Genomic DNA, 26732 nt, shown 5'->3' with positions numbered 1-26732 from the left:
GTCAGAATAATATACTTTATTTTCAACTACGGGATCAATCACCTTTACTTTAAAAAGTTGTATTTTTTCAACAAAAGTGTCTCTATTTCTAACCAAGTATACTGTGATGCTACTTCGGGGGTGTTGCTCAGAGCGAAGAAAAGGTGGAGACAAAAAATGGGGGCGGTTAAAGCATGAGAGAGAGAGAAAATCTTGAATGAGGCATGACTGGAGCTCACAGTGCAAACACGCTTAGAGCCTGGATGTGCACCCTCACCATAATAATATCAAGCCCAGACTCAGTATTTAACAGAGGGGTACCGAGAAAAAAAGGGTTGTATTTACCAAAAGAAGTATTTGTTTTGCACATTTGTACAAGCTGCTCTGTGCCTCCTTTGACGCAACAGGTCAGTGACCAAAGTACACACGCGACTGATGCTGGAAAGCTAGAAAGAAGCATGCTGTCAAAGCTGTGGCCCTTCGGCACCGCGCAGGAGGTCCACTCATGGGATGTAGTGCATGCAGAATCAGGTTCAACTCCGCCAAGACGCTGTCTTTCCTCACCATGCTACTGATCTGCACCTACTTCTTCTATTGCCTCACGGGAACCTGCCATTCGTCTCCGAGGACTTTGTACGTGGACGATGACCCTCGCAGCTTGTTGGAGCGGTTGGGACCTCCGCCAAGGAACGCGAGCGTCGCTTCCCAGGTTGACGCGCAGACAGTGCAGCCCCGCGGCCTCCTGCAGGACAGCAATTACCCAAACGACAACAATATGCCCGTTTCTAACACTTTCGGCAGCAAACGGTTCCCTCAGGCCATCATCATCGGCGTGAAGAAGGGAGGGACCCGCGCCTTGCTCGAGTTCCTTCGGATCCATCCGGACGTCAGAGCTGTGGGATCAGAACCTCATTTCTTTGACAGGTTCTTCGACAAGGGGCTTGAGTGGTACAGGTAGGACACTGGCGTCTCCTGCTCTTAATTCTATAAGTTCACTCTCGTCAACTGCAGAAAATAGCTCCCCTTATTAAAGGTGGATGTGTCATTTGAGATGTCCTCATAATATTTTCTCGATTAAAGCCCCAGTGAGAAGTGTATGGCACGTTACTTTAAAAAGTAATTAGTTATAGTTACTCACTACTTCTTCCAAAAGGGTATTCTATAGTAAAAGTAACAAGTTACCAGGGGGAGTAAGTATTTCAGTTACTTCAAAAAGAAGTTGTTTGTCAAAGAATTTGAAATTTTCTGAGCACAATTCAAGTCAGTTGAATAGAGAAGAACAGACTGTTTTTGAACCTAGTAACATTTATTGCACATACCTGTAAACCTCCATGGCTCCATGCTCTTGCAAACTGTCGTATTTTCCCTTACAGAATACAAAAAAATCTTACACCATATTTTTTTTCAAACGTGTTTATTGATGTGGTTTAACATGTCAAATTGTACATGTGTTTCGTTATATCATCTATATTGTTAATTAACATTTTGTTGTGAGATACTGAGTTGCTCGACATGAATGAGGTTTATTATAAAAAAAGTTAAAAAATCAAGTTGCTTGGACGTTCACTGTAGAAGGAAAAAATACATGCAAATATAATTAAGTGGAATTTTCTTATTCAAATTATTAATTCATTTTCTGCATTAAATTTGTGTTGGTAATATACTGATTAAAGGGATAACCACAACATGTATTCTTTCATTTCCTCCTTTTATACTTCCTTTTTTTCTTAACTTCTTTATACAACAATAATGATTCGTAATATAATGCATCAAAGCAAGTTAGCTGTTTGAGAACCGGCTCTCTTTAATGAGTTGAGCCGAAAAAGCAGGTTCTCTAAAAAGAGACGGACTTCCTTTCACTACACAACTACCACGGAATGATGCATGATGGGAAATCCCCAGTCGGCTGACGCATATGCACAGTAGCATCAAACCGCTCGCTTCGTTAGCAATGAAAAAAATGATACAGAGAGGCTACCGCGGCGAACTCGTTTGACTTGATTGATTTGCCGTTTCGTGATAATCGGTGTATACTGGATGGTACCCATCATTGACAAATTTGCGTTTTTCCGTACGGATTTTCTTGTACGTCGTACACGTCTTAAAATGCATAATAAACGTACTTTGTACGGCAAAAAAGTACAGGTTGACAGGTATGATTGCACCTCACTAGCAACATATTAAACCCACACTTGAAGTGCAACAAAAAGAAATAGTAAACAATATAATACAATAACAACCAGCAGTAAACAAAAAAGTGAGTTTAATCAATTAAATCTAAAACGAATAGTCCGATGTAGAGATGGGAATTGCGACTCCTTTTAGAGAACCGGCTTTTTCAGCTTGATTCACAAAAAAAATGCTCTCTCGGCTCCTAGATGGCTCTTTAGGCTTTTGCTGTTGTTTAATCCATTTGTTACCATTTATTATGTATTATTATGACTGACTTTAATAGACGGGAAACTAAGCAAAATTAACACTTAAACGTAAACAAAGAAAAAGATAAAATACATAACAATTTAACCTTTTTTTACTAAACAAATTCAAAGTCAACAGCACAGAATGCCCGAAATAAAATGAATTTTGACAAATCTCAAGAGAAAATTAGCGTCTGGAAGGTAACTGGCTTTCAATTGCTGGGTAGCCTGCTCCCACTTCTAAAAGATGGCTCATAGAGCCGTTTCGTCCGCACTGACCAAATTTCTCTTCCTTTCGGTGCATTATTAAATACGGTACTCGAAATTGCCATCCAACTATATGTTAGTCGCTATTTTGAATGGTGACATGATCCTAAAAGACGTAACTAACTCTTAGGAGAGCGAAAAACTGCGTCAGGTGTACAGTGACACGCCGACATTGGCGTTCTGCAGCTAAAGTAACGCGCCACTTTTGACTGTCAGTAACAGTAACGGCGGAAAAACTAATGAGTTAGATTACCCTGTTACTGGAAAAAAATAACACCGTTACATAACGCCGTTACTTAGAACGACAGTAGGCTTATTCCCAACTCGGCCAGTGAGAAATATTTGACCAAAGGATCACAGCGTGGCAGTAAGATGACAGACGAACATGGCCATGACTACCAGGTTTGGATTCTACTATGTAAAATAAATACAAATCTTTCAACCTATGAATATTTATAAAAAATAACATTGGTAGGATAGTTTAAATTTTTACTGAATGAAAGTGTTTGTTCCACTAGGAGGCCCTAAATATCACACATCGTCCCTTTAAGTATATGTGAACTACGCCTAACTGAGTTCAAAGAGCCCATATGCTATATTTTCCACTGCGGCTATCTGCTTTTGAATTGAATTTAACTAAATTGTCTTAATTGTCATTAATATCAACAACATGGTATGCAATGAGATTAGACGTTGCACTCCAGAGTAAATATGTAATGAAGAACCTTAAAGAGAAAAAAGCGAAAAGACTGTCAGGATTAATAGGCAACAATATTCACAGTATAGTGCGTAGATACTAGCCTAAATTATGACAATATTGCTATGATAAAGAATGGTGCATCTTAACAGTATTGCAGTAAAAAGAAGTGCAATGACATTTAGCAGAAACAAAAATCCCCAAATATGTTACAAGGTATACATATTCATGGTTTTCTGCAATAACATTTAGCGGCAAAAAAATATGAAAAAAAATACGTAACTAACTAGTGACTAAGAAATGCACGCACTTGCACTCATATCATGAAAGAGCTGACTGAGGCTGCAATCATAACTTTATAGCCATGAGATGGAGCAGAGAGTAACAAAGTTCCAAATTCCAGACAGCTCCTTTGGTGTTTGCAGTTCAACCTATTGAGCAATATTATCTACCTACCTACCTACCTACCTACCTACCTACCTACCTACCTACCTACCTACCTATCTATCTATCTATCTATCTATCTATCTACCTATCTATCTATCTATCTATCTATCTATCTATCTATCTATCTACCTACCTACCTACCTACCTACCTACCTACCTACCTACCTACCTACCTACCTACCTACCTACCTACCTACCTACCTACCTACCTACCTATCTATCTATCTATCTATCTATCTATCTATCTATCTATCTATCTATCTATCTATCTATCTATCTATCTATCTATCTATCTATCTATCTATCTATCTATCTATCTATCTATCTATCCATCTATCCAACCAACCAACCAACCAACCAACCAACCAACCAACCAACCAACCAACCAACCAACCATCCATCCATCTACCCAACCACCCACTCAAGAGGGGTGACCGTTAACAAGACAAACACATACAATAACAAAGAAAATAAAAGGAAAAAAAAATAGCAAAAAACACAAACAAAAATTTTAGGACCATGGCAAACCCAAACAAGTTAGGCACCTAGGCACCTAAGTTGGTCATGCTTTCGTCCCTCCAGATGAGCAATATTAACCCTTGCAAAAACAACGCGGCACCTATTTACTCACATCAAGACAGAGTAAATAGAAAAAAAACAAAGATAAGTTGTGTAAACAAGTTTATTTCATTTACCAAATAAACAACACCAACAATTCTTTCAGCATCTTTCTTAGTTCTTTCCCCACTTGCAGTAAATTCGATGTAGTTTACTATATATGTAGCAGTTATTTTTAAAAAAATTGTTCCTACGTACAAAATTTATTATATGGTGTTCACAATTTGAAATGATCAAAAACGTATAAAATAAAGGGAAAACGTATGAGTTGACATGTATGATAAAAAGTGAAATTCCACTTTTTAGGCGATGTTAAACCTTATCAACATTAGGCGGCACCTAATATCTTGCAGTCAGACAGACTATGTAGAATATCATGAGAATATTTGCATCCGAGATCATCTGCGTTAGAGCCGAAATGGGCAAGGAAAGATGGGTCTAAGAAAAAACGATTTATTTTTAGTTTGATGTTTTCCCCCATACAAGAATAGATAAATGGCATAAACAATTTAAAATCATTAAAAAATGTGATATTTAAGTAGTCTCATATTAGTCTCACCACATTAGTGGACATTTTGATCGATATCTTGTTTTACTGTTGGATTCAAGTTGCATAAATACTTGTAAGCTAGATATATGCAGGGATGTGCAGTGAAGGGAGGCAGTTGAGGCTTTGCCTCACTTGTCATCATGGAAATATGAAATTTAAATTATATCTAATGGTTATATGTATTCAGTGTTAAAGCTACATCTCATTTGATTTCTCAATTTTTGGATTTTCTTTTCTAAATCTGAATTTTCACACAATTATTATGACTATTATTAATACAATTAATATGTAACGTATTACCTTGCTGAGCGTTTACAGATGCAGAGTGAGGCATGCAATTCTCTTGCCTCATGGCAGAGGGACAGTGAGACCAAGGATTCTCATTTGGCGCACACCACAGCCCCACACAATATCATTATCAAACTAACAGCAAGTTTAGCCATACAGCATTTTTTTCTCATTGCATGGACTTTTTTTACAATGGAGGTTAACCTATTCATTGATGCTTTTATTTACAAGTCAAAGTAAGACTTTTTTTTACCGCTACAGTTGATATACAGTATTGCTTTACTGGCTGCCAGTCGAATTATGAACAAGAAGTAGGTTCATTTATTCTTCAATCTGATTGTGCCTCAACAGACATGAACTTGACTACGCCACTGAATACAGTATATTTTCCTAGTAGGATTGCCAACTCTCCCCAAAAGTAATAAAGAACACCTCATCCCATGGCCGATCTGATTGTTGTGAACACTTTCCCAGCGCGTAATTTATTTATTTATTTTTCAAGAGGATTAATTCATTAAACCGACGCTGACAAAGATGCATATTTTTGAATGAAGGCGAATCGGCGGCCGTCAAAGGGTTATATGCCAATCATCGACTAGGAAAAAGCGGAATATTAGGTACTATTAATTTAATGCAATAATAACAAATAATGGTGGAAATAAAGGTATTTCTTGAAAACTACGAGTCCTATTTTGCAGGGAAGGGGTGTCGGACGGTATTTATTCGTTGCTTTCTATACATGGTATTACTAAAGTTATATCACAAATGAATTACTTTAAGACATTATTCAACAAGCAGTACTTGTTCTGGCAGGAGCTTCAACTCATCAACCAATAAAATGAGCGGATTCTCTTGTATCATACGTGTAGATAAAATCTGTCAGTTTATTGGTCACAGAGGAGGATGCCCCTCGGAATGGTTCTGTTTCTTATTGTTCCTATTTTGTGGATTTTTTTCAAATTCATTGTATTTCAGACAAAATGTGTGACTTGCCCTGCTTATAGCTTCTCTTTTAAATCCAGTTTACCTAATGAAACCAACTATAAGAGAACATAAACAGTTACATTTATGTGTGTGCCTTCTAAGGTTGCACATGAATAAAACAGACATGCTGAATCTCATATTCAATGAACAGAAAGCATAATCAAAACCACATTTTTAAAAGGTAGCAAAATATTAACAATAATATTTTGATTATCATAATACCACAACTAAATATAAAGTATGTACATATCCATCCATTATCTGCACCTCTTATCTTCAATAGGGTTGCGGAGGTGCTGGAGCCCATCTCAGCTGTTTTCGGGCAGAGGACACCCTGAACTGGTTGCCAGCCAGTCGCAGGGCACACAGAGACAGACAACTAGCTCGCTCATTGACACCTAGGGACAACTTAGCACGGCCAATTAACCTGACATGCGTGTTTTTGGAATGTGGGAGGAAACCGGAGTGGCCGGAGGAAACCCATGCAAGCACGGGGAGAACATGTCAACTCCACACAGGAAGGTTCAATCTCATGACCTTAGAACTGTGCTGCACATGCACTAACTAGCGCGCTGCTGTGCTGCCTGTATGTACATATATATATACAAAATAATAGTACCGTAATGTCTTATATATTATTAATTTTAACATTAAAAGAGGAACGCAATCACTCAAAAGAAGAGAGTCTTATTTCTGACCTGGGCTTCTTTGAATCCAACCTTTTAATACTCAGTAGTTTGAGGAAACTTTTCTTGATTTTTCTTATTTGATACTGTTGTATTTATTGTTTTTATTGTCTTTTATTGTTTTTATTTGTTTATATTTTTCCCTTACCTTTTCTCTGTTATTACTGTTATGCACTTTGGTACACCGAACGGATTGTATGAATAAAGTACTTTTATAAAGTACATTTGCAGTTAAATGTTCACAACCAACCGTTGCATGCCCTCTCAGGACACGATGAAGCTGACATTTCTTGTCAATACAAGTGTGATCAAGTCACGCATTATCAGCAGCAGCAGCAGCAAGAGCCAATATCGTACACACAAAGATGGTAATTTTCCTGAGGGAACACTTTATCATTTTTGACACTGTCATCTATATTTGTCATCCTATCACCATTTGTACACATCAGGACATCCTGTCTGATACACTATGGACAGAAATGCAATTAATACTTGACTTTGACTGATGGGGATCAGCTCTGGACGATTGCTTTTGTTTTTTTTCAATTCTAATTTTTAGGGGGAAGGTTATTTTACTCTTTTGCTTACACAAATATTAATTGTTTAAAATTAATCTTTTTGCAGAGTTGATGATTACGCCTGAGTAACAATATCCAATTTATGAGCCTTTCAACTCCCTAGCCTATCACATAACTAAATGTAATCTTTTGGACTGTTAAATTGTTGCTATGTTTCGTAGACTGGTATCCATCCACCTGGCATTAAAAATTCCCAAGTTTCTTTGAAAATAGTCTTGATTTCCATATTTGGGACCTGCTGCACTCAACACAAATGGCAATCTGGTGTTTAACAAAATAGATTCAGTTTGCCATAACTGAATCTATTTTGTTAAACACATCATCAGTTTTCAGCTGTGTGACATATTCTTTACACTAGTGTTGCATGGAAAAAGTAGGAATAATTTAAGATTTGCTAAAACTAGATGTAACTTGTGGCACATATAAAGTAAATTAATTCGTTGGATTTGATTTAGAAACGACTTGGCAAATTCTGGGCTTTGTGGTGGGTTTCATTTTCTTCATTCCTAAATATGATAACAGTAATAAGAATGAAAATCCCTTAAACATACAAATAATGTTTTTGTTTTTTTTCCAAAATTCTTTATTAGCATCCACTGACTGCAATTATTCTAGGGCATGATATCCCGAAGTTAACCTGCATAACACACTGCTTTTGGCAACACACAAGACAACACACAAGGCTCTTTCCATTTTCATGCAGCGAGTTAATTTCTGATTCCGCAAAACCAAGGACTGTGTACGCTTTGACCGGCGTGATTTTGATGTCATTGAAGGGACTAGCTTCGATTGGATTGTAGTTGGCAACAGAGCAGAGCATACTGTTCTGTCTGGCTTTGCAAGCTGTATACCAAAATAATTAAAACTCCACCCAAGCACGCACTTAAGACTGAGCAGGGCACACAAATATGTGCCTAAGTTTTCTTTATTCTGCATGTGCCCTGTGTTAACGGGAATTCGGTCTGAGGTGTGCGGACATCCAAAGTTCCAATATACCTGTTGCTTTAATAATGTCAAGAGCTTATAACTCTAAATTTTCTTTAAAAAAATCACAAGGTACACAGCTGATAAGAAATTTTTTTTTTATTAAATCTTCTGATTTACTTTTTTAACATTTTAAATTGTCAAGAGTGGCTGTTTGTCATCTTATATTTTACTATATTGTAATATTGAATTGTAGTTATCTTATGTTTAAGGGCCCGGTCACACAGCCGTTTGTGTCTGAATCACGGCCATAAATTTCTGCCTGTGAAGCAGACGCTGTTGGACGCTTTGAGATCGCCATAGAGACAGCTTTGAGATCGCCATACAGACGAGATACAGCAGTGCTCTACACGCGGTCGGAAATTCACACGCGGTTGGCAGCGCGAAAAAGTTTTGCGCTGCTCAAAACTTTAGGGCCCGATCACCAAGCCTTTCACGGGCGTATCGAGGCTAAATCACGGCCAGAAATTTCTGCCCGTGAAGCAGACGATGTTGGACGCTTTGAGATCGCCATATAGACGAGATACAGCAGTGCTTTACACGCGGTCGGAAATTCACACGCCGTTGGCCGCGCGAAAAAGTTTTGCGCTGCTCAAAACTTTAGACCACGTGTTAACCGCGGGCGGCACACGAGGTAATGACGCGGAAATGACGCGGAACGACATGCTCTGGCCGCGGCCACGGCGTGGTTACACATGGGTAGGACGCGAAATTTCAGCGGGTAATCGTGGGTGGAGCACGGTCATAGCATGTTCTGCGCCTGTATCGCGGTGTTATTACGTGAAATTAGCGTGTTACGCGTGTGACGGTCAAACGCATTTCTCCGCGTATATACAGCGCGATTTGCCGAGCACACGTCAGTTGTGCTCGAGACGTCAAGGGGTGGACATGGATCCCCGTCACCGTAGTGACCTCGTCTTAATCCATTTTTATTTCTTGACATTTCTTTTCATTTCATAACAAGATAATAAAATAAAAATGAAAAACTATTACAATAATAACATATTGGCTTCTTCGGTGCCATAGCTTGAAATCTTGATCTTCACGCGACTGTGTCTTGAGCGGTTATGAATTCTACAGCCCGGTGTTATGCCGAGAAATGCATCCCTGCCGCTACTACAACCACTTTTACCTCGTTTTATCTCACTTTTAGGGAATGTAATGGCGAACATATAACCAAATCCACTTCGTCTTGCGTTTGTTGGGAATGTAATACAACATAAACCATTCCGTCTTTGTTTATGTTGTGAACGTAATCGAACGGTAATGCACACCGTATATAAATCACTTTTGAGAACTGTTATGCACTCTACCGTAAAGCTTATTATGCAGAAATAAGCTTTATGGTAGAGTGCATAACAGTTTCAATACGAGCGATTTAAATAGAAAAAGGCAAAATAAACATGTTACCTGCTCAAAAGTGATTTGTATACGGCGTGCATTACCGTTCGATTACATTCACAACAAATACAAAGACGGAATGGTTTAAGTTGTATTACATTCCCAACAAATGCAAGACGAAGTGGTTTTGGTTATATGTTTGCCATTAAATTCCCTAAAAGTGATATAAAAGTGAGATAAAACGAGGTAAAAGTGGTTGTAGTAGCGAGGGGATGCAAATCTCGGCAAGGATGCATTCCTCGGCATAACGCCGGCTCGGCAGCTTTTATACCCGTGGTCCACACGAGAAAATGACGCGGAAATGACGCGATGAGGAAGCGGAACAGTCACCGGCGTCTGTTTTGCGGGCATACCACCGATGAACAGCGGGTTGGCCAATTTTGCGCATTTTCCATCGCGGGCAACCACGGGCAAAAAAAAAACGCAAAATTTTACCCGCGATACAGACGCAAACGGCTGTGTGACCGGGCCCTTAGACCTGTTTTATTAATAAAATAACAAAAATATAAGATTGTCTTTAATGAAACACATTGATTACAATTTAACTCAATTTTATGGTAAAATATGAAATAAATAATACTTAAAAGGAGAAAAAATTTCTGCCGGTGGAAAGACTGATTGGGATGGTAGATGAAGCTAAAATGTAATCTTCAAACAAAAATTGTTACTGAAATTTTCCACCATACTAGCTTCTGAGCAGATAATTTTTAGAATCAGTTGTCTCTAGTTAGATGCAGTAAGACAGTTTGTGTGTGAATGCCACACAACTTTACTGCACGGCAGCACACTGGTTGTGCAACACCGCTATAGAAAATAGAAATCTATATTATGTAATCGCAACTTGTCGCAGTAGGCTCAGCTGTTGCCTCGGCAAAGCTCCACCAAAGACATTCATCATCAGTTGAGCTAGTGATCATATCCAGATGTTGTGAAGGCTTCTGGGTAAGTTCTCAATGTCTATGTGTAAGAAACCTATGATAACGGGAAAAAAGTGCAAACCAAGTGTTTTGAGATATTAAATGAGGTGAGAAATAAGAGGTGTGAATCATATTGGCTTTGTTTTTAATCCCAATGTCATCACACATAGAAGCATTTTGACTGTTGATAGTCTTACCAAATTGCTAATCGTATTCACCAAACATGTATCACACATTTTTGATGCACTTTTGAAACCTGTTTCTAATTTTTTTTCCTCAATCTTTAACGCGTCATCTTCCCACTGTAAAAAGGACTTAAATCCAATGATTTCCCGCTTCATTAAGGTCACGGATGAGCGAAAAAAAACTGTTAGACAGATGTGCTAACCACTCTTGAGATGTGCAAAACCTCGTGGATGACGTGCTGCTTCGCCAGACGTTCAGCTGCCTTGTAATTAACTTACTCTGCTGATATAAAACTCGTTCACTTACACTATATTCCCTGTGAACTTGCAATTACTTTTGAGGCTTTTAAACCGAAAACCAACAACACAGAGTCTCACATAAACAGCAAACCAGTGCCTTGTTATGTGATGTGACGTGCACTTTTTGGTCTTGCCTAGGTTGTGATTTGTGTTGGAAGATGATGGAGAGTTGGGGGATTAACGCCACAAAAACAGACGGCGGCAACGTGATCCGATGTGAGGTCATTGAAAGATGACTCGTTTGTTGTCACCAAATCGCAAAAATCTCTTTCGGGAGGGACTGTTTGCTGTCATCTGCGGCGACTCGAAGAGAAGAAGCCGGAAGTCATGAACCGTAGCTCTCTTGGTTTTGTGTGTGTGCGTACGCAGCGAGAATGGGATTGAAGTCGTTCAGGCGGAACAAGTGAATCGTATACTCAAAACGCCAGCTCAGTGTCACATCTGGAAACACACGCACAGGCACAGCAGATTTATTCCAGGCTGGTGTCTGACAGGCCCTGAAAAATTATCCCTGAAACGTTTGACCTTTCATCTTGTTGAAGCACTCCGCGTCATCTGATGATCATGTTTTGTAAAAAACTCACACTGGCTTGCCAATATACTGGGTACTTTTGGACAAACTAATAATGCTGACGACACAAAATACAAAATATGATCCCACTAAAAAGAATAGAACAGAATAGAATAGAATAGAATAGAATAGAATAGAATAGAATAGAATAGTCAAGTCAAGTCATGTTTATTTGTATAGCCCTTAATCACAAAGAGTCTCAAAGGGCTGCACAGATCAAAGACTATTGCAATCCACAGACTATTATTACAGCATCCCCTGATCTAAAATCTACATGAGGGCAAGGAAATGTCAGAACCAGAACAGATGGTTGACCCAAACATCAAACTTTATTGCGGAAGCTGAGAAGTCAGGTATGGGAAAGCAAGCGCTAGCAATCCGGTGATCACTGGGCAGGAGGAGCAAGGAGCTCACGGGATCAGAGCGTGGTCGATGGGCAGAAACGAGTCGAGTAGCCAGGGCAGGAGATCGGAGCGTGGTCGAACAGAATAGAATAGGATAGGATAGGATAGGATAGGATAGGATAGGATAGGATAGGATAGGATAGGATAGGATAGGATAGGATAGGATAGGATAGGATAGGATAGGATAGGATAGGATGGGATGGGATGGGATGGGATGGGATGGGATGGGATGGGATGGGATGGGATGAGATGGGATAGGATGGAATAGAATAGGATAGTCTTGATTGTCATTGATAACAACATAGTGAACATTGTTTGAAATGGGACTAGACATGGCATTCCAGGAGAAAAACCTAATAAAGACTTAAAAGGGAAAAATGAGGCAAACGATTGTCAGGATAAATAGGCAAAACAAGGTAGTCCTTGGAGACTTGCCCAAGTTGTAGGTACAATTTTATTTCGTAGTAATGGTGCAATAAAAAGTAGTACAATAACATTTAGCAGCAACAAAAACTCCCCAATAAATCGATAAATAAGATATGAATACGCATTTTTCTATACATTAGCCTTTATTCAATACAATTGGCGAGATATATATTTTTTTACGGGCTTGCGTCCTTGTTTTGGGTGGTGATGGCCCAGTGGTAGAAATTGTCTTTGATCCTGTTAGTATTAGTTTTAAGTTCATGGTAGTGAAATTAAATATATCAGGTTTGCATCTTACTCATTATTTATAAAGCTTAAAAACGCAAAAGAATATATAAAATACCAGAGGCGTGTTCAGGAGAGTAATCAGACATGTAGTCGCTTGTTAATCGCTTGCCGCGCACTGCTGAACGGTTGTAATCGCTCACTGTGATTGCCTTACTGATCCAAAATGGCCGACGACAGTACAATGGATTTCGTTCTACAGCTTGCTTTGAGCGAGTTGGCTGATATGAGCGACAGTTCGCATATTGACACAGTTAAGGTTATCCTAAACGCAGTGGAAGGGTCATACCTGTCTTGCATTGTTGACAAACATTACCAGGCAATGTAAGACGATAAATTATATCGCCAACAGCACTCGTCAGGGTGAGATCCTCCATGTTCAGCACTGTCGACGCCATGTTGGAAATCAAAGTAAGCGGTCTTTCTCCCGTGATTACTCGGGCACGCGAGCGCTCAATAATCATTGGCCGTTCAGAAGCTAGCGATAGCTAGCGATAGCAATCGCTCACTCTCCTGAACACGCCTCTGTTAATGTCCACTTTCATCCTTCGTTTTCATCTTTATTTAAAGAAAGAACACTTCTAAAGTAGAGGCTTTTTTCGCGTTAGCATTTGAACAAGCTCTCTGCTAAATCTTTAACGAGCAACGTAGAACATGCTAGTTGTATAATTAAAAATACAGAACCTACAATAGGTTTCTTATGTGTTTAATTCAGTGATGTGGGGTGAAGTTCATGTTTGGTGAGGATGAGTCAGATCTCAAAATAAGTGAACCTACAGTCAATGGCGCCTCCATCGGTTTCACAAGAAGGTGAAAATATTAAAGACAGCTCTCAGAATGAATTACACAGTTGCCACTGCGGACTGGAGCCAGAATAAATAAGAAACCTTGATTTTACTAAAATGACCTTCAGTAAAGACCACAGACCTCCGACAAGGCTTAACAATCCTTTCATCCCTGAGGTTTTTCATTCAGACGCCTGTCTTGGTTTTTATCTTTGTAGACAAGTGGATGAGATTGAATTAAGGCAGATAGATAAAAGAAACATGCTATCATCGGGCCGTTACACAAACGCATACGATTGAAAATCTGTTTTTTCCCAGGGCACAGAGGCTTTAAGTATTTCGGGTTAATGCCCTCATTTTGTCCAAAAAACACTCACTGTTATTTTTTTGGGATGAGTTATGAATATTTGAGTTTTTCGTTAAATGTCCCTTAGGTTAATGAGGTAAAGACTTTGGAAAGTAAGTACAGGGCAGTGATGTGCAGTCAGAAGAAGCAGGTGAGTCTGTCCCTCACCTGTAACCATGGAAATATGACATTTAAACATTCAATCTCTTTTACCTTAACAATTTTTTAAAAATAGTCTTATCCAAAAATCGCTGAATTTTACACTAAACTATGGTTATTATGAGTACAATTAGTTTGTAGTATATTAGTGTGCTGAACATCTGCAGTTGCAGAATGTGGCACATAATTCTCTTGTCTAATGGCAGAGGGGGATAGTGAGACCTTTTATTCTGATGAGGGCACACCTTTCTTTCTTTCTTTCTTTCTTTCTTTCTTTCTTTCTTTCTTTCTTTCTTTCTTTCTTTCTTTCTTTCTTTCTTTCTTTCTTTCTATCTTTCTCTCTTTCTTTCTTTCTTTTGTTTTTTCTTTCTCCCTTGAACTCCCTCCTTCCTTTCTTCCTTCCTTCCTTCCTTCCTTCCTTCCTTCCCTCCTTCCTTTCTTCTATCTTTCTGTCTTTCTGTCTATTTCTCTTTCTTTATTTCTCTTTTGTTTATTCTCTCTTTCGTTTGTTCTCTCTTTCGTTTGTTCTCTCTTTCACTTTCTTCCTTTCCTTCTTCTGCTCTTTCTTTCTCACTCTCTCTTTCTCTCTCTCTCTCTCTCTCTCTCTATCTATCCATCTATCTATCTATCCTTTTTTCGCTTTTTCTTTCATTTTCTTTCTTTCTTTAGATTTTTTTGTGAGACATCCAAATCATACCCGTGGGGGGCGTTGGTGAAGACAGCTGATTATTGTAACAGACCTGCCATGTTTTTTCACAGCGGCAATGTTTTAGCTCGACAGGGAGTTTTGTTGGATCTTTAAAAGGTGGAGCTGGAAAATAATGGCCAAACTGGTGTCGAGGATATTGGGAACAAAAGCTGTGGTTCCCCAGAAACTGAGTTTTTAACTGATTTCACCGCTTCATGTTTAACTTTGCAAATGTGTTGTCAATAATCTTTTTGTCGGTTACAGAAAAGTTACTTGAAAAACTTGCCAACTAAGCGTTTCTTTTTCAAGACGGACATCCGCAGTCAGATCCTTGTTAAATTGCCCCTGGGTGAAGCATTTACGAAATTCAATTATATTTTGTTATACAAGCACTAGACATGATATGTCTAAGATGCTTATACTTGTCTCACATGCAAAATTAGTCTTTGCCATATGATGCTAAACCCTTTAATTAGGAGGCATACAACATAATATTACATCCTTTCGGAAGTATGGGCATTCGCCTCCTGTTGAGACTAGCTCCTGAACCTCTATAAAAGCGTTGTTATTCCACAGGTAGTAAAAAAATGTGTTCGTAGTTTGTTTCGAATCAGCAGGTGGTATCTGAGATTATGCTTGTCATGTGGCTTCTCATGTGGAGCTCACCCACCTCTTAGGCTGTACTGTTTAGAGTACTGTTTTCTATTCAAAAACATTTGTTACACTCCATAGACCGGATGACAGGTATTTGAAAACATGGAATAAAAACTCAGGCAATATTACATATGCAGGCAAGAATTCTTCTTTACTCTTTTTTTATCGCGAAACTTTTATGAATTGATATTCCAAAAGTCTAAACGGTCCATTTGTCCGACATAATGACCCGTTGTATCGTCAATGTGTTTTTTTTCTTTTAGGGGAAAACGTAATTATAATTGCATTTATGAGAACATTTTTCACTTCTTGCACAAAATGCCTCTTGTTCTGGAGCAACGGGGGGGATGGACCTGGGGGAAGCCATAATGTTTTTGGGCAGGAAGTCTCTTAGCCACATCCACTGTTCCAAGGTCTGCGTTTAATCTGGAGATCCAGACTCTCCCGCAGTATCAGTAGTTTAATCAGCGTCGTATCACTGGAGGGAGGAAAAGGCCGACATCCTTCTCCACAGCAGGGAGTCTCAGACTAATGCAGCAGGTCGGCTGAGTTTCGAGTGGTCGTGCCCCTGATTTACTGCACATTGAAATGCAATCGACTGCAAGTACATTTTCCCCCAGGACCTTCTTGGCACCGTGTTATAACAGGGGCCTTTGTACATACATAAAAATACTGTGCATGTTTGCGAAATAGTGGGCCCTAATTTATCTCTACTTGAATGATGTATTGGTTATAAATTACCTGTGCGACAGGGTTCCCTTGTGTCCGCTTTGGATGAGAAGACTTTATTGATCCGTCACTGGAGAAATGTCACGGCAACTCAATTGGAAGACAAGTTGGATAATGAGCGTAAAACCGGAACGATAAATCAGAAATGTACAGTAAATCGTCTACATACAGTGTGGGTTGCATTTACATTATGGAGTTCCCTAATACAGCGGCCCCTCTACATAGATTAATTTGTTCCTTGATCGAGCTCGTAGCTAAAATTTCTCGTACCACGGAAACATTTTCTCCATAAGAAATAACTGAAAACCAATTGATCTGTTCCCTTTGTCACAAAATCATCCAAATTAACTAGCTATAAAACACATCTTCCTGATCGTTAAAAACACATAAAAATATAAATTGAATAAAACAAATACAATAATCAGTTAAATAAGATGATATCAATGAAATAAAGTGAGTTTATTACTAGCATTTACCATGGAGGAAGTTTGCCAAAATAGGTTTAAACACAGTGGTGGAGGTGTGAAGGAAAGAGTGGCGAGAGGAGTGAGGGACCACGAGAGATAGTTGATGATGCATAAGCAATGGGAAAAAAATATATACAAAATTGAAAGAGCTATTTTACAAAATATTGGCTGGATTGACTTTCTTCAAATAAAAATGGCAAAAATACATTTATTATATTTGTGAATTTGAGTTTCTAACCATGTGACTGAATACATTAATTTTCTTCTACGAATTACTTGATTGCAATTAAAGTTATCATGAATAGTTTTAGAATCTTAATTCTCTTAAAGCACATGAGTCAAACTCATAGCCCGCCACATCATTTTTTGTTGCCCATGTTGAAAAAGCTATTTAGAAAAATGAGCGTCAAACAATGACTTGCCATTTTGAATATTTCCACTAGACGTCACGAAAGTGCTACTCCCAAGTCTGTATTTGCTGAGTTCCATTAATCATCCAGAGAACATTGAGGAAATCCATCCCAGCGTTGTATTACTTAAAACTAAAGTTACAGATTTGTGTTTAAGGTTACATGAAAAATACAAAATACAAATAAAAAAATTGCAGAAGTTTAAAGAAGATTTAGCTCCTTTCTGTCACGGATATAAAATCTAAAGTCAAGGTTCCGGCAAATATGGCTCACCTAGAGAGAGCTGACATTATTGTCCACCATCTTGCTGCTACATGTACTGCTAAAAATGGCAAACATTGAAAAAAATTGGCCCAAAAAATGAAAAGAAAAGTTGTGTTGTTTGGTCACTTTGAGTTTCTGTAGTTTGCATTCTGACCTTGTGCTTGGTAGCACTATTTCTTGGTTGCACTACACAATACAGTGACATCTAGTTGGCAAATATTACACAGGGTCCATTTAATGCTAACTGGGCTCACTCCTTTGCCCAATATGGACAGTTGACACGGGTATGTACTGTATATTTACGTACTTGAAAACATGCCTCAGAAAACGAATCACACAATTCATCTAGTTTGTCTTCCCACACCACATGGAAGCGGAAAATTATGACGACATAATATATTCTATTGATTATGCGATAATAACGAGACATGTTGAAATGAGGCCGACAGCATTCATTAGTCATGAGGGCGAGAGATGAACAACTGATGCTCAATTACACAAGTGACACTTTGGAGAAGGACAAATCTTGGTGACGCCTGCTCTTGGTCCTTATCTGCATCGTTATACACACACAAGCACACAACACACAATCACACACACACAATCACACACAGGAATAATCTGTCATATCGGGACAGACATATTGATCAACCACAGATAGAGCGTGGACAGACAGGCGGCGTTGGGACATTTACAGCTCCCGTACTTGGATAATAATCAATTAATGGTCTTTTATCACAGAAGCCACTGAAGTGGTTTGGGATTCATATTACTTAAAGTAAACTTAAGATCAATGTGAGACTGCTTGGGGTTAGACAAGACGGACAAGTTTTTTTCCCTGTCTTTAAATCATTCATCTTTAACTTCATGTCCGGCTTGAAATTAGAACTTTTTTTTCCTATCATGTGAGGAAAAATTTGAATTGCGACCTGTAATGTTAAGTACACTCGTTTTTTCTTTACAACAGGGATGTCAAACTCAGTTTGGCTCTGGGGTCGGATCCAGACCTTTGCTGCAAGGTGAGCCGGACCAGTAAAAGAATGAAAACTCAAAATTTTTAGCTTCGTTTTGTAGTAATACGCTTCATCATTCAGTCTACATTGGTAACATTACACATTATAATTACAAATAATAAACACAACACATTTACAGTACATACCAGCCAACACTAGCTTTAGGACTACTATTTAAGCTCCTTCAAAATGCCTACCGCTTTTTGAAATCCAAACAACAGCAAAAATTTAAACTTGATACTCGTATATTAGTCTACGGCTGCTTCCTTTGAAAGTGGGACTAAGTCTTTCTGTGTGAATAAAACACTCTAGATTTCCCTTTCAGTAAAAGTTTCAATTTTAAAACAAGAGCATCTTTTTTTCTTTTTTTTTTTACATTCCGTGTGACGTATTGTGTTTCGTGTGTAAAAATAAAGTGCGCAATAAAATCTACCGCTTGTTAATCTCAAAAGATTGTATGTATTCATTGACAAATATTGAGGAAACAATTTCATCTTTGACATTGAATGTGTTAAATTGGTGTGTTTTAACAGTTGAGTGAAAGCAGTTTTGAACTTGAACCAACTCGCCACGCTATACAAACTCAACACTGCCCTCCTGCGGCTAAAGATAGCACTTGTCTTGCTTTTTGGAAAAAAAAAACAAAAAAAACTATAACTTTTGATAGAAATGTTCTAGAGACTCGATTCTTTAAAAAAAAAAAAAAAAAAGAAATTTATGGAAAGCTAGATTAAATCATAGAATGGGCCAGATCCAGCTTGTGGGCCATATGTTTGACGTACCTGCTTTACAACAACCAAATGTTGAATTATCCTTAAAAAAAAAGCGATGATGGAGGAATCAAACCTCTGTCAAGATGTGTGTGAGAAATAAAAAGTTATTTAAAAAAAAAAAACAAAAAAAAAAAACTAGTATATTGCCACTCCCACTTGATATATTGTGAAAACTAAGCATAAAAGTCCATTCTAACTAAATGTTTCACCAAACCATATAGCCTTAGCTTAAAGGGACACTGTGTATCCTTTGACAACTAGATGTAGTACAACCAAAACAAGAGCTAAAAAGCACAAGAAGAAGAATTCAAATCCCAGAAACTCAAAAAGGCCTAACAGCCCCATTGTCCTTTTAATTTTTTCGCCCAGCCTTCGCTAGGTTTTTGGTATTTTGAGCATCCACAGCAGCAAGATGGCAGACACTTATGTCTGCTCCCTCTAGTTAAGCCTCATGTTATGTCAAATAAATATAAATTTCCCGACTTACGAGTATTTTGAAAAAATGTAGGATTATATGTATTTTCGCTTATAATTCAAATTAATATTGTTTTTCCTAATGAATCGATGTTGTTTTTTTGTAAGAGAGATTGCTAAATAATACCCACCATTTTAAGACTACCAAGTAATTTAATGCCATATATTTTTCTTTAGCAACGCATGCAGATAGTCAATCTAAAAATGCTCAGAGGCATATATTCTTTATCCTCCAAAGGGTTGCGAAGAAGACTGCATCCTACTGACCCAGTTAGCCATGAAATCTTGGTTGGTTCTAGTATGACGATGTGGAACTGCCTCGGGCAGGCAGGGCGTCTTTATATAGTAAAGAGTGCTACTCTGCAGGTGGTGTGGCAGGAATAATAATTTCAATGATGTAGGATGATTTAAGATATTTTGACATACAATGAAGTCACAGAATGATTTAACTCTAATACAACCAAAGTACCACAAGATTTAACCAAAGAGTATCATAAAAATGACATACGTAAAAAGGGTGTTACTTCAAAACCTCGTGGGCTCCGCCCCTTTAAACGAAATTAATCACTTGTTGAATCATCCACCTACAACATATAAATCCATATGCCTGGTAATTGTAATTAGTGTTTTTCGTCTCAGTGGTGTCTGCATTTGTGGGCTCCTATTCAATATTATTATGATCATAAAATACTAACGTGTAATAACGGGGTTTTGAGTGGTAATTAGCGTTTCAAGAGTGTTTTTATGTTTTGGGTAGTGATATGACAGTACATACCTTCTCGTTGCTTCACTTCAGTCATAGGGTCATGGTGTTAGAGTTAGGGTTCGGGCTAGAGGGTAAGGTTAGGGTAAGGGTTACAGGGTTATGGGGTTCGGGCTAAGGTTTAGGGGTTAAGGTCGGAAGGTTAAGGGTTAGGGTTTTTGGTTAGGGGTTAGAGTTTGGGTGTGAGCTGTTACGTTTAGGGGCTAAGGTTTTGTTGGATAGGGTTAGAGTGTTACGGGTTTTTTTCTAGGGGTTTTAGTCTTTCGATACTGTATATCCGTATGGACAGTGGTTTTACAAAAGTTAAATAAATCAAAACATTTCTTCAGATGTAAAGCTACCGTTATATATGAAAAAAAAAAGACCAGGTAAATTGTTTTAGCCCAGAGTCAAGATTGAAATAATTGGAAATTGTAGAAAACAACTGTCATTAATGTTTTACACAAATGGTTTATTTAAAAGGATCAATCAGCAGTTATGTAATAACGGTTAAATAACTCAAGTTTTGTTTATTCTAAAACAATCCTATATTTTATGTCATTTTCAATCATTATTTTCATTTGTGCTCATGTGGCTCTCATTGTGTCTAATATGTTTGAATGCAAACTTTATGATTATAAACTTCTTAAAACTAGTATTAAAACGATGTTAAATTGATACAACTCATACAAATGTGTTTGTACAAATAAAGCCCTAGACACCCTTGATCCACATAACACAGTAGTCTGAAGTGATTCTCTGCCCTTTCTGTGAATAAGTAACAAATTATGATTATGAATCTAAGCTTCCATGTTGTGTCCCTAATCCCTTGTCTTTTCAAATAAATGTCTACATCCAGTACTTGGTCTGGACCCTACAGATCAAAATATCTGTGGATAATAAATCATTCTTCCCAGGATGTTAAAATTACAACTGCAATAACGCTCAAACTGTAAATCCAGTTTGCCTGAACTTCCGACCTTCATCAACACTTGATAATGACGTCCTACTATTGCCAAAGACAGATCATAAAGCAAATACTGCACGCTCTTTTTACGCATCAGCCTCTTCTTTATTCAACCATTTATTTGAGCGCAAGCCACATGAAAGCTTCATTTTTCCAGCAGGAATCCAGAGGACGTGTAGGGAAAACAAAGTGCGTAAAAGTCAATTCATCCCGCAAAAAAAAACAAAAAAAACAAAAACAAAACATTTGCGTCTGAAAACCTCGACCATCTCTCTTTGTCTAGAGCAGACAAATCAGTGTCTCTCAGATCTTCGAGGGGGAAAACCACATTACACGTAATGAACAGGCAGCCAACAATTTTGAAGGCCCGGTTAAAAATCAAACACGTCTGGACAAGAGAGATGGTGTCCGGGAGGTGACACTTAAAGTCTGTGAAGAAGCAACTTTGATGGCTTCAACCGTGAACTGTCTGACGGAGATATTGTTGATAACCTCACGGAACCAGCCAACACGTGTCTCTCATCATTGCATGTGTTCAAAAGCAAAATCTAAGCGCACCGGTTGGCCATGCCGGTAGAACTGTCTGCACATTTTGGGCTCGAGGCATTTTTTGTTTTAACTGGTACTTAAAAGTCCTTCCTTTCGTGCTCTTACAGAAAGAACAGAGGAGAGGTTGGGAATCTGTAGGAAATTGCCGTTAAGTGCTTCATGAGGCTTTGCGGTTTTGAGTCATCAGGAGCTACAGGGGGAGCGGTGGGTCCTGGTGTGCCTTGGTAGTGACGACCACGCATAAACACATACACACCCGGGAGCAGGAGGGCATGCAGCTTTAATCAGTGAATATTTTGGGGTGCTTCCATGTGCAGCGACGTGTTTGAGTTATCTCTTGATGTTCCCCTTTTTTGAAGTGGTGTGCTCTAATGAAGCATGTGTGTTCCACCCGCCCAAGCAAAGAAAGACACCAAAGATCACTTTAAAAAACAGGAGGGGTTGATTAAAAAAATCCTAGGACACAAACAAATTCAGTGAAAAAACAGTGAATTCAGATTTAACAGTCAGAAACCTGACTGATAAGTGACATGTTTTGACTTTAAAACACAATGGTATTGCTTGTTGCCGGTTCTTGTTATTATTATAGTCATGACAACTAATCTCTCATTTTCCTCATAAAATATTTTGAAGCAATCCTATAAGCAATGACTCTGACACTTGCAAGACATTTTTTCCATGGAAGTAGGCGTATAAATATATATATACTGTATATAAAAAACTCCGCCTATTTAACAAGCCATCTTTTTTGTCTCATTTTGTGATGTCATTCTCAGGGTCTTGGTATAAAATGGTACAATCATAAGATTTTTTTTGGGTACTTTTCTTTAGGGACACTGTGCTATTCAACCACTAGATGTATTGTGTATTGTGCAGTGCAACAGAAAATGAGTTCCACAAAATACACGGTAGAACGCATACTACAGTGACTTAAAGTGACCAAACCACACCATGTTTCTTCTCAATTTTTGCCCGTCCTTTCACAAGTTTTTTTTTTTTTTTTTTTTTTTTGGTGTGTACCCTTAATAGCAAAATGGCAGACAATTATTTAAGCTCTGTTTAGGTTAGCTTATGCTTTTTAATATTCAAATCAATATAGATTTTTATTAATGAATAAAGTTTTTACTTTACCATTATGAGGTTCTAAATAGTAATATAATGATAATAATAAAAGTAATAATAATAATTATCATAAATATCTTATAATTAGGTAATAAAAACAATACATTTTCCCCCCATACATATATATCTTTTTAATATACTTGTTACTTGGCTACTTTGTAAGCCTATCATCAATCTCATCAGATAATCCCTTTTCAGAGGCTTATTTGACTTTTCTCAAAAGGTACCAGTAATAGGTATACTGCATATGTTTCCTACTAACGTGTTTTTGTCAGTAAAAAAAAAAGTTAAGATATGACAACTGTCAGAGGAACAAAAAACAACAACCAGAATTTTCATTGAATAGACAGACTCGCAGTAGATGCATAAGTGAAGTGTCTTCGTATTGCAAAATAAGTACATAGTTTATTTTTAAGTGGCTGGCAAGAGCTCAATTCAAAATTGTGATTGAGTGGCGTTCATTCGCCAGTCTCGTCTTCCGTTTAAACCGAGTCAGTCAGCACAGGCTCCATTCGCCCATCCCCACCGCAAGCCTAAGCAGGAGGAGCGGAATGGGAAACTCAAACATGGATAATTTGTTGTGTCTATGTACTTTACATGTACACAATTTCTATGGGGATTGAAAAAAGAACACTTAAAAGACTTCAAGACTGTGTTTTCTCTTTTGGTATGTAGTCTGTGGTTGGCACAATGGGTCTGTGTTCCACCATGTTTCTTAGATGGTTCTAATAAGGATGAGTTCAAGTGGGAGACTTTTTCTGTCTTCAGGATTACTTATTTTGATCATAATTGTTTCCCAATACCGTGTACACCAAAACAACAATACATTTGGAGGGATTGCTGGTTGAGCTACATCAAAGTCACGAAACATTTTTGAATCGCCAGCCACTCAAAAAAATAAGACATTCATATATGTGAAAAAAAAATACAGATATGGAGTTCTCCAAACCCTGCTTAGTTGTGCTATTTTGAGCATGTTAGAAAATGTGAGGTAGGAGGGTCTTTCTGACTTTGTCAATGTGTCTGCGTCCGATCTTTAAAGTGCGATAACTCTATGCCAAAGTTTTGAGTAACTTTCAAGCTGACCCAAAAGCTTAACGCTTATTGTTCCATTCCAGGAACTTAATGCCTCGGACGCTGGATGGTCAGATCACCATGGAGAAGACCCCCAGCTACTTTGTCACAAAAGAAGCTCCGGGCCGCATCTGCAATTTGAACTGCCTCACCAAGCTTATTGTGGTGGTACGAGACCCCGTGACCAGAGCTGTATCCGACTACACGCAAACCCTTTCCAAGAACCCGGGGCTTCCCTCATTCCAAAGCCTGGTCCTGAGGAACGCATCAACGGGCCTTGTAGACACATCGTGGAGTGCCGTTCGCATCGGCATGTATGCCAAGCATCTGGAGAACTGGCTTCAGCACTTTCCCCTGTCACAATTTCTTTTTGTCTGCGGTGAGCGGTTAGTGTCAGACCCCGCTGGGGAGATGGGTCGGGTTCAGGACTTCCTGGGCTTGAAGAGGGTAGTTTCTGAGAAACATTTCTACTTCAATCAGACCAAAGGTTTCCCCTGCTTGAAGAAACCTGAGGGAAGCAGTAGACCTCGCTGTTTGGGGAAGTCAAAGGGAAGACCACATCCTCACATTCCTGCTGGCGTGCTGCAGACAATGCGAGATTTCTACAAACCTTATAACACACACTTCTACCAGATGAGCGGACAAGACTTTGGTTGGGACTAACAGGATTTGAAAACACATACAAAAAAAAAATCTTGACTTACTTTGTCTCAGGAACTAGATATGAGGTCATGGCGATCTCTGAGAAGACCCTGTTCAGGACCATCTTGTTGAGGGGTTTTCAGAATATGACATGAGAAAGGATCTTTCTGTCCCTTATATCTAAAGCAGCGACACGACACTTAATAAGAATGTTTGCAGTTGAAAATAAAACAATCTTGTAAGAATTTAAGTTAGCCCCCAAACCACTACGCTCCTGACCTCAAGTCTCAAAATGAGACCATTTATAAATACATCGCACATATATATTATGTGGAGTAAACAAGAAATGTCATTGATTTGAAATGTTATTGCTCAAGATTTTTATCACGTTATTGTCATCCCAGAATGCTCATCCTATTTGATCATACATCAAAATGATTTGATTGCAGTGTAGAAATGTTCCTAATGTTGCTTTTCTTGCATCTGAGGTACATTGGCTCTCCTGGTCTCTCCTTGTCTTTCAGTGAAACTGCTTGAGCCCATTGCCGACAATTAGTTAGTCACATCTTGTGGCTTCTTAAAAAAATTTTGTTGCACTTGAGATGCCAAAGAAGACTCATGTGTTTACTCCAATGCACAACTGCCAGACTTATAATGACAGGCTATTAAAAATAAATTAGAACAATATACTTATACTGTTTCAACGATCTATTCATAAAATTTGTTCATTTAAAGGTGGGGTGCATTGTTTGAGGTGTCTTTAAAAAGTTGAAAGTTCAGTTATTTTCTCTCTTAAGTATGTATTAACAATGACTAGCTGAGTTCAAAGATCCCTTATGTTTTATTTTCTACTGCACCTATCTGCTTTTATCAGATCTGTTCGGGGAACACATTAGGTTTGAGGAATGGGGGCTGGGGGAGTGCTGGAGAGTGATGCCATGCATTTTTTCTTTAACTGTAGCATGAAAATGGTGACAGTTAGAAAAGGCCTGCTTCTAGTAGAGTTCAATGCCAACCCAAACACCCCAAAAGATAAAGAAAGAAGAGTTTATTCATACTTGTCTAAGAAATGCACGTACTTGCACACACATCATGAATGAGAATGCAATCATGACATTAGGCCTGTAGATGGCGGCAGAGAGTAACAAAGTTCCAAATTCAGTACAGCTCCTTGAATTTCAAATTACGTATTACCAAAGAGGACAATCTCTAAAAAAGGTTTCATTTGAGAAATCAAACATAGTTTAACCATAAACAAATAATTGTAATTGTATTTCTTCCTATGAATCAAGTCATGTGGATGGCTGGAAAAAGGTTACGACATTGAATTTTGCTTTGAGACAAGTTCTTGTCTGTCGACCAATCAATTCATATAAAAGGAAAAAGTGAGCTAGTTCCTGCACAACGTATAGAGCAGAAAAAAGAGACACTTTACGGGCAAAGTCTTGAGAACTGCCATGACAAGCGACTGCTTTGCTGTCGTGTGAAAACTGCCAAGCTATGCTGCTGCCTTGCTTTATAAAAAACTTGGTTGTTTGCATGCAGAAAAGTCAAACCAAAGGGAAAACATTGCTTATAAGTGTTTTTTTAGACTTGCATAGTTTTTGTTTTTTATTAAATGAATAAGCTGATATTTATAGTTTGTTGATTTACAGACAAATTATATTTTATATATTTATTAATAATTGCCTTACTCTCTTAAAAGGAACCACTATTTCATTTTTGTATGCAGTATTAACCTTCCTGGGTTGGTTTCATTTCCAAAACATTTCCTGTTTCAAAAGGTATGTTTTTTTTTTCAACTGTGTTTCAAATACAACTCTGTATCTGTCAATGTCTATGTTGTAAAGTAAAGTTCAATGCTACATGACTCCTAGTGTCCCTGCTTCA

At 38.2% G+C, this 26732-nt stretch overlaps 1 protein-coding gene across 1 annotated transcript; it reads left to right on the top strand.

Annotated features, from left to right (window-relative positions):
• Nucleotides 1-288: 288 nt before the first annotated feature.
• On the top strand, nt 289-26712 carry LOC148374641 (heparan sulfate glucosamine 3-O-sulfotransferase 6-like). Its single transcript, XM_088339125.1, has 2 exons — nt 289-933; nt 24245-26712. The coding sequence occupies exons 1-2, from the start codon at nt 485-487 to the stop codon at nt 24861-24863; spliced, it is 1068 nt and encodes a 355-aa protein (XP_088195251.1). The 5' UTR covers nt 289-484; the 3' UTR covers nt 24864-26712.
• The last annotated feature ends 20 nt before the right edge of the window (nt 26713-26732 follow it).

This window comes from Urocampus carinirostris, chromosome 1 (assembly GCF_059441175.1).
Source record: "Urocampus carinirostris isolate Australia breed hairy pipefish chromosome 1, RoL_Ucar_1.0, whole genome shotgun sequence".
NCBI classification, from domain to species: domain Eukaryota; kingdom Metazoa; phylum Chordata; class Actinopteri; order Syngnathiformes; family Syngnathidae; genus Urocampus; species Urocampus carinirostris.
This window is presented reverse-complemented; position numbering and strand designations above follow the sequence as displayed.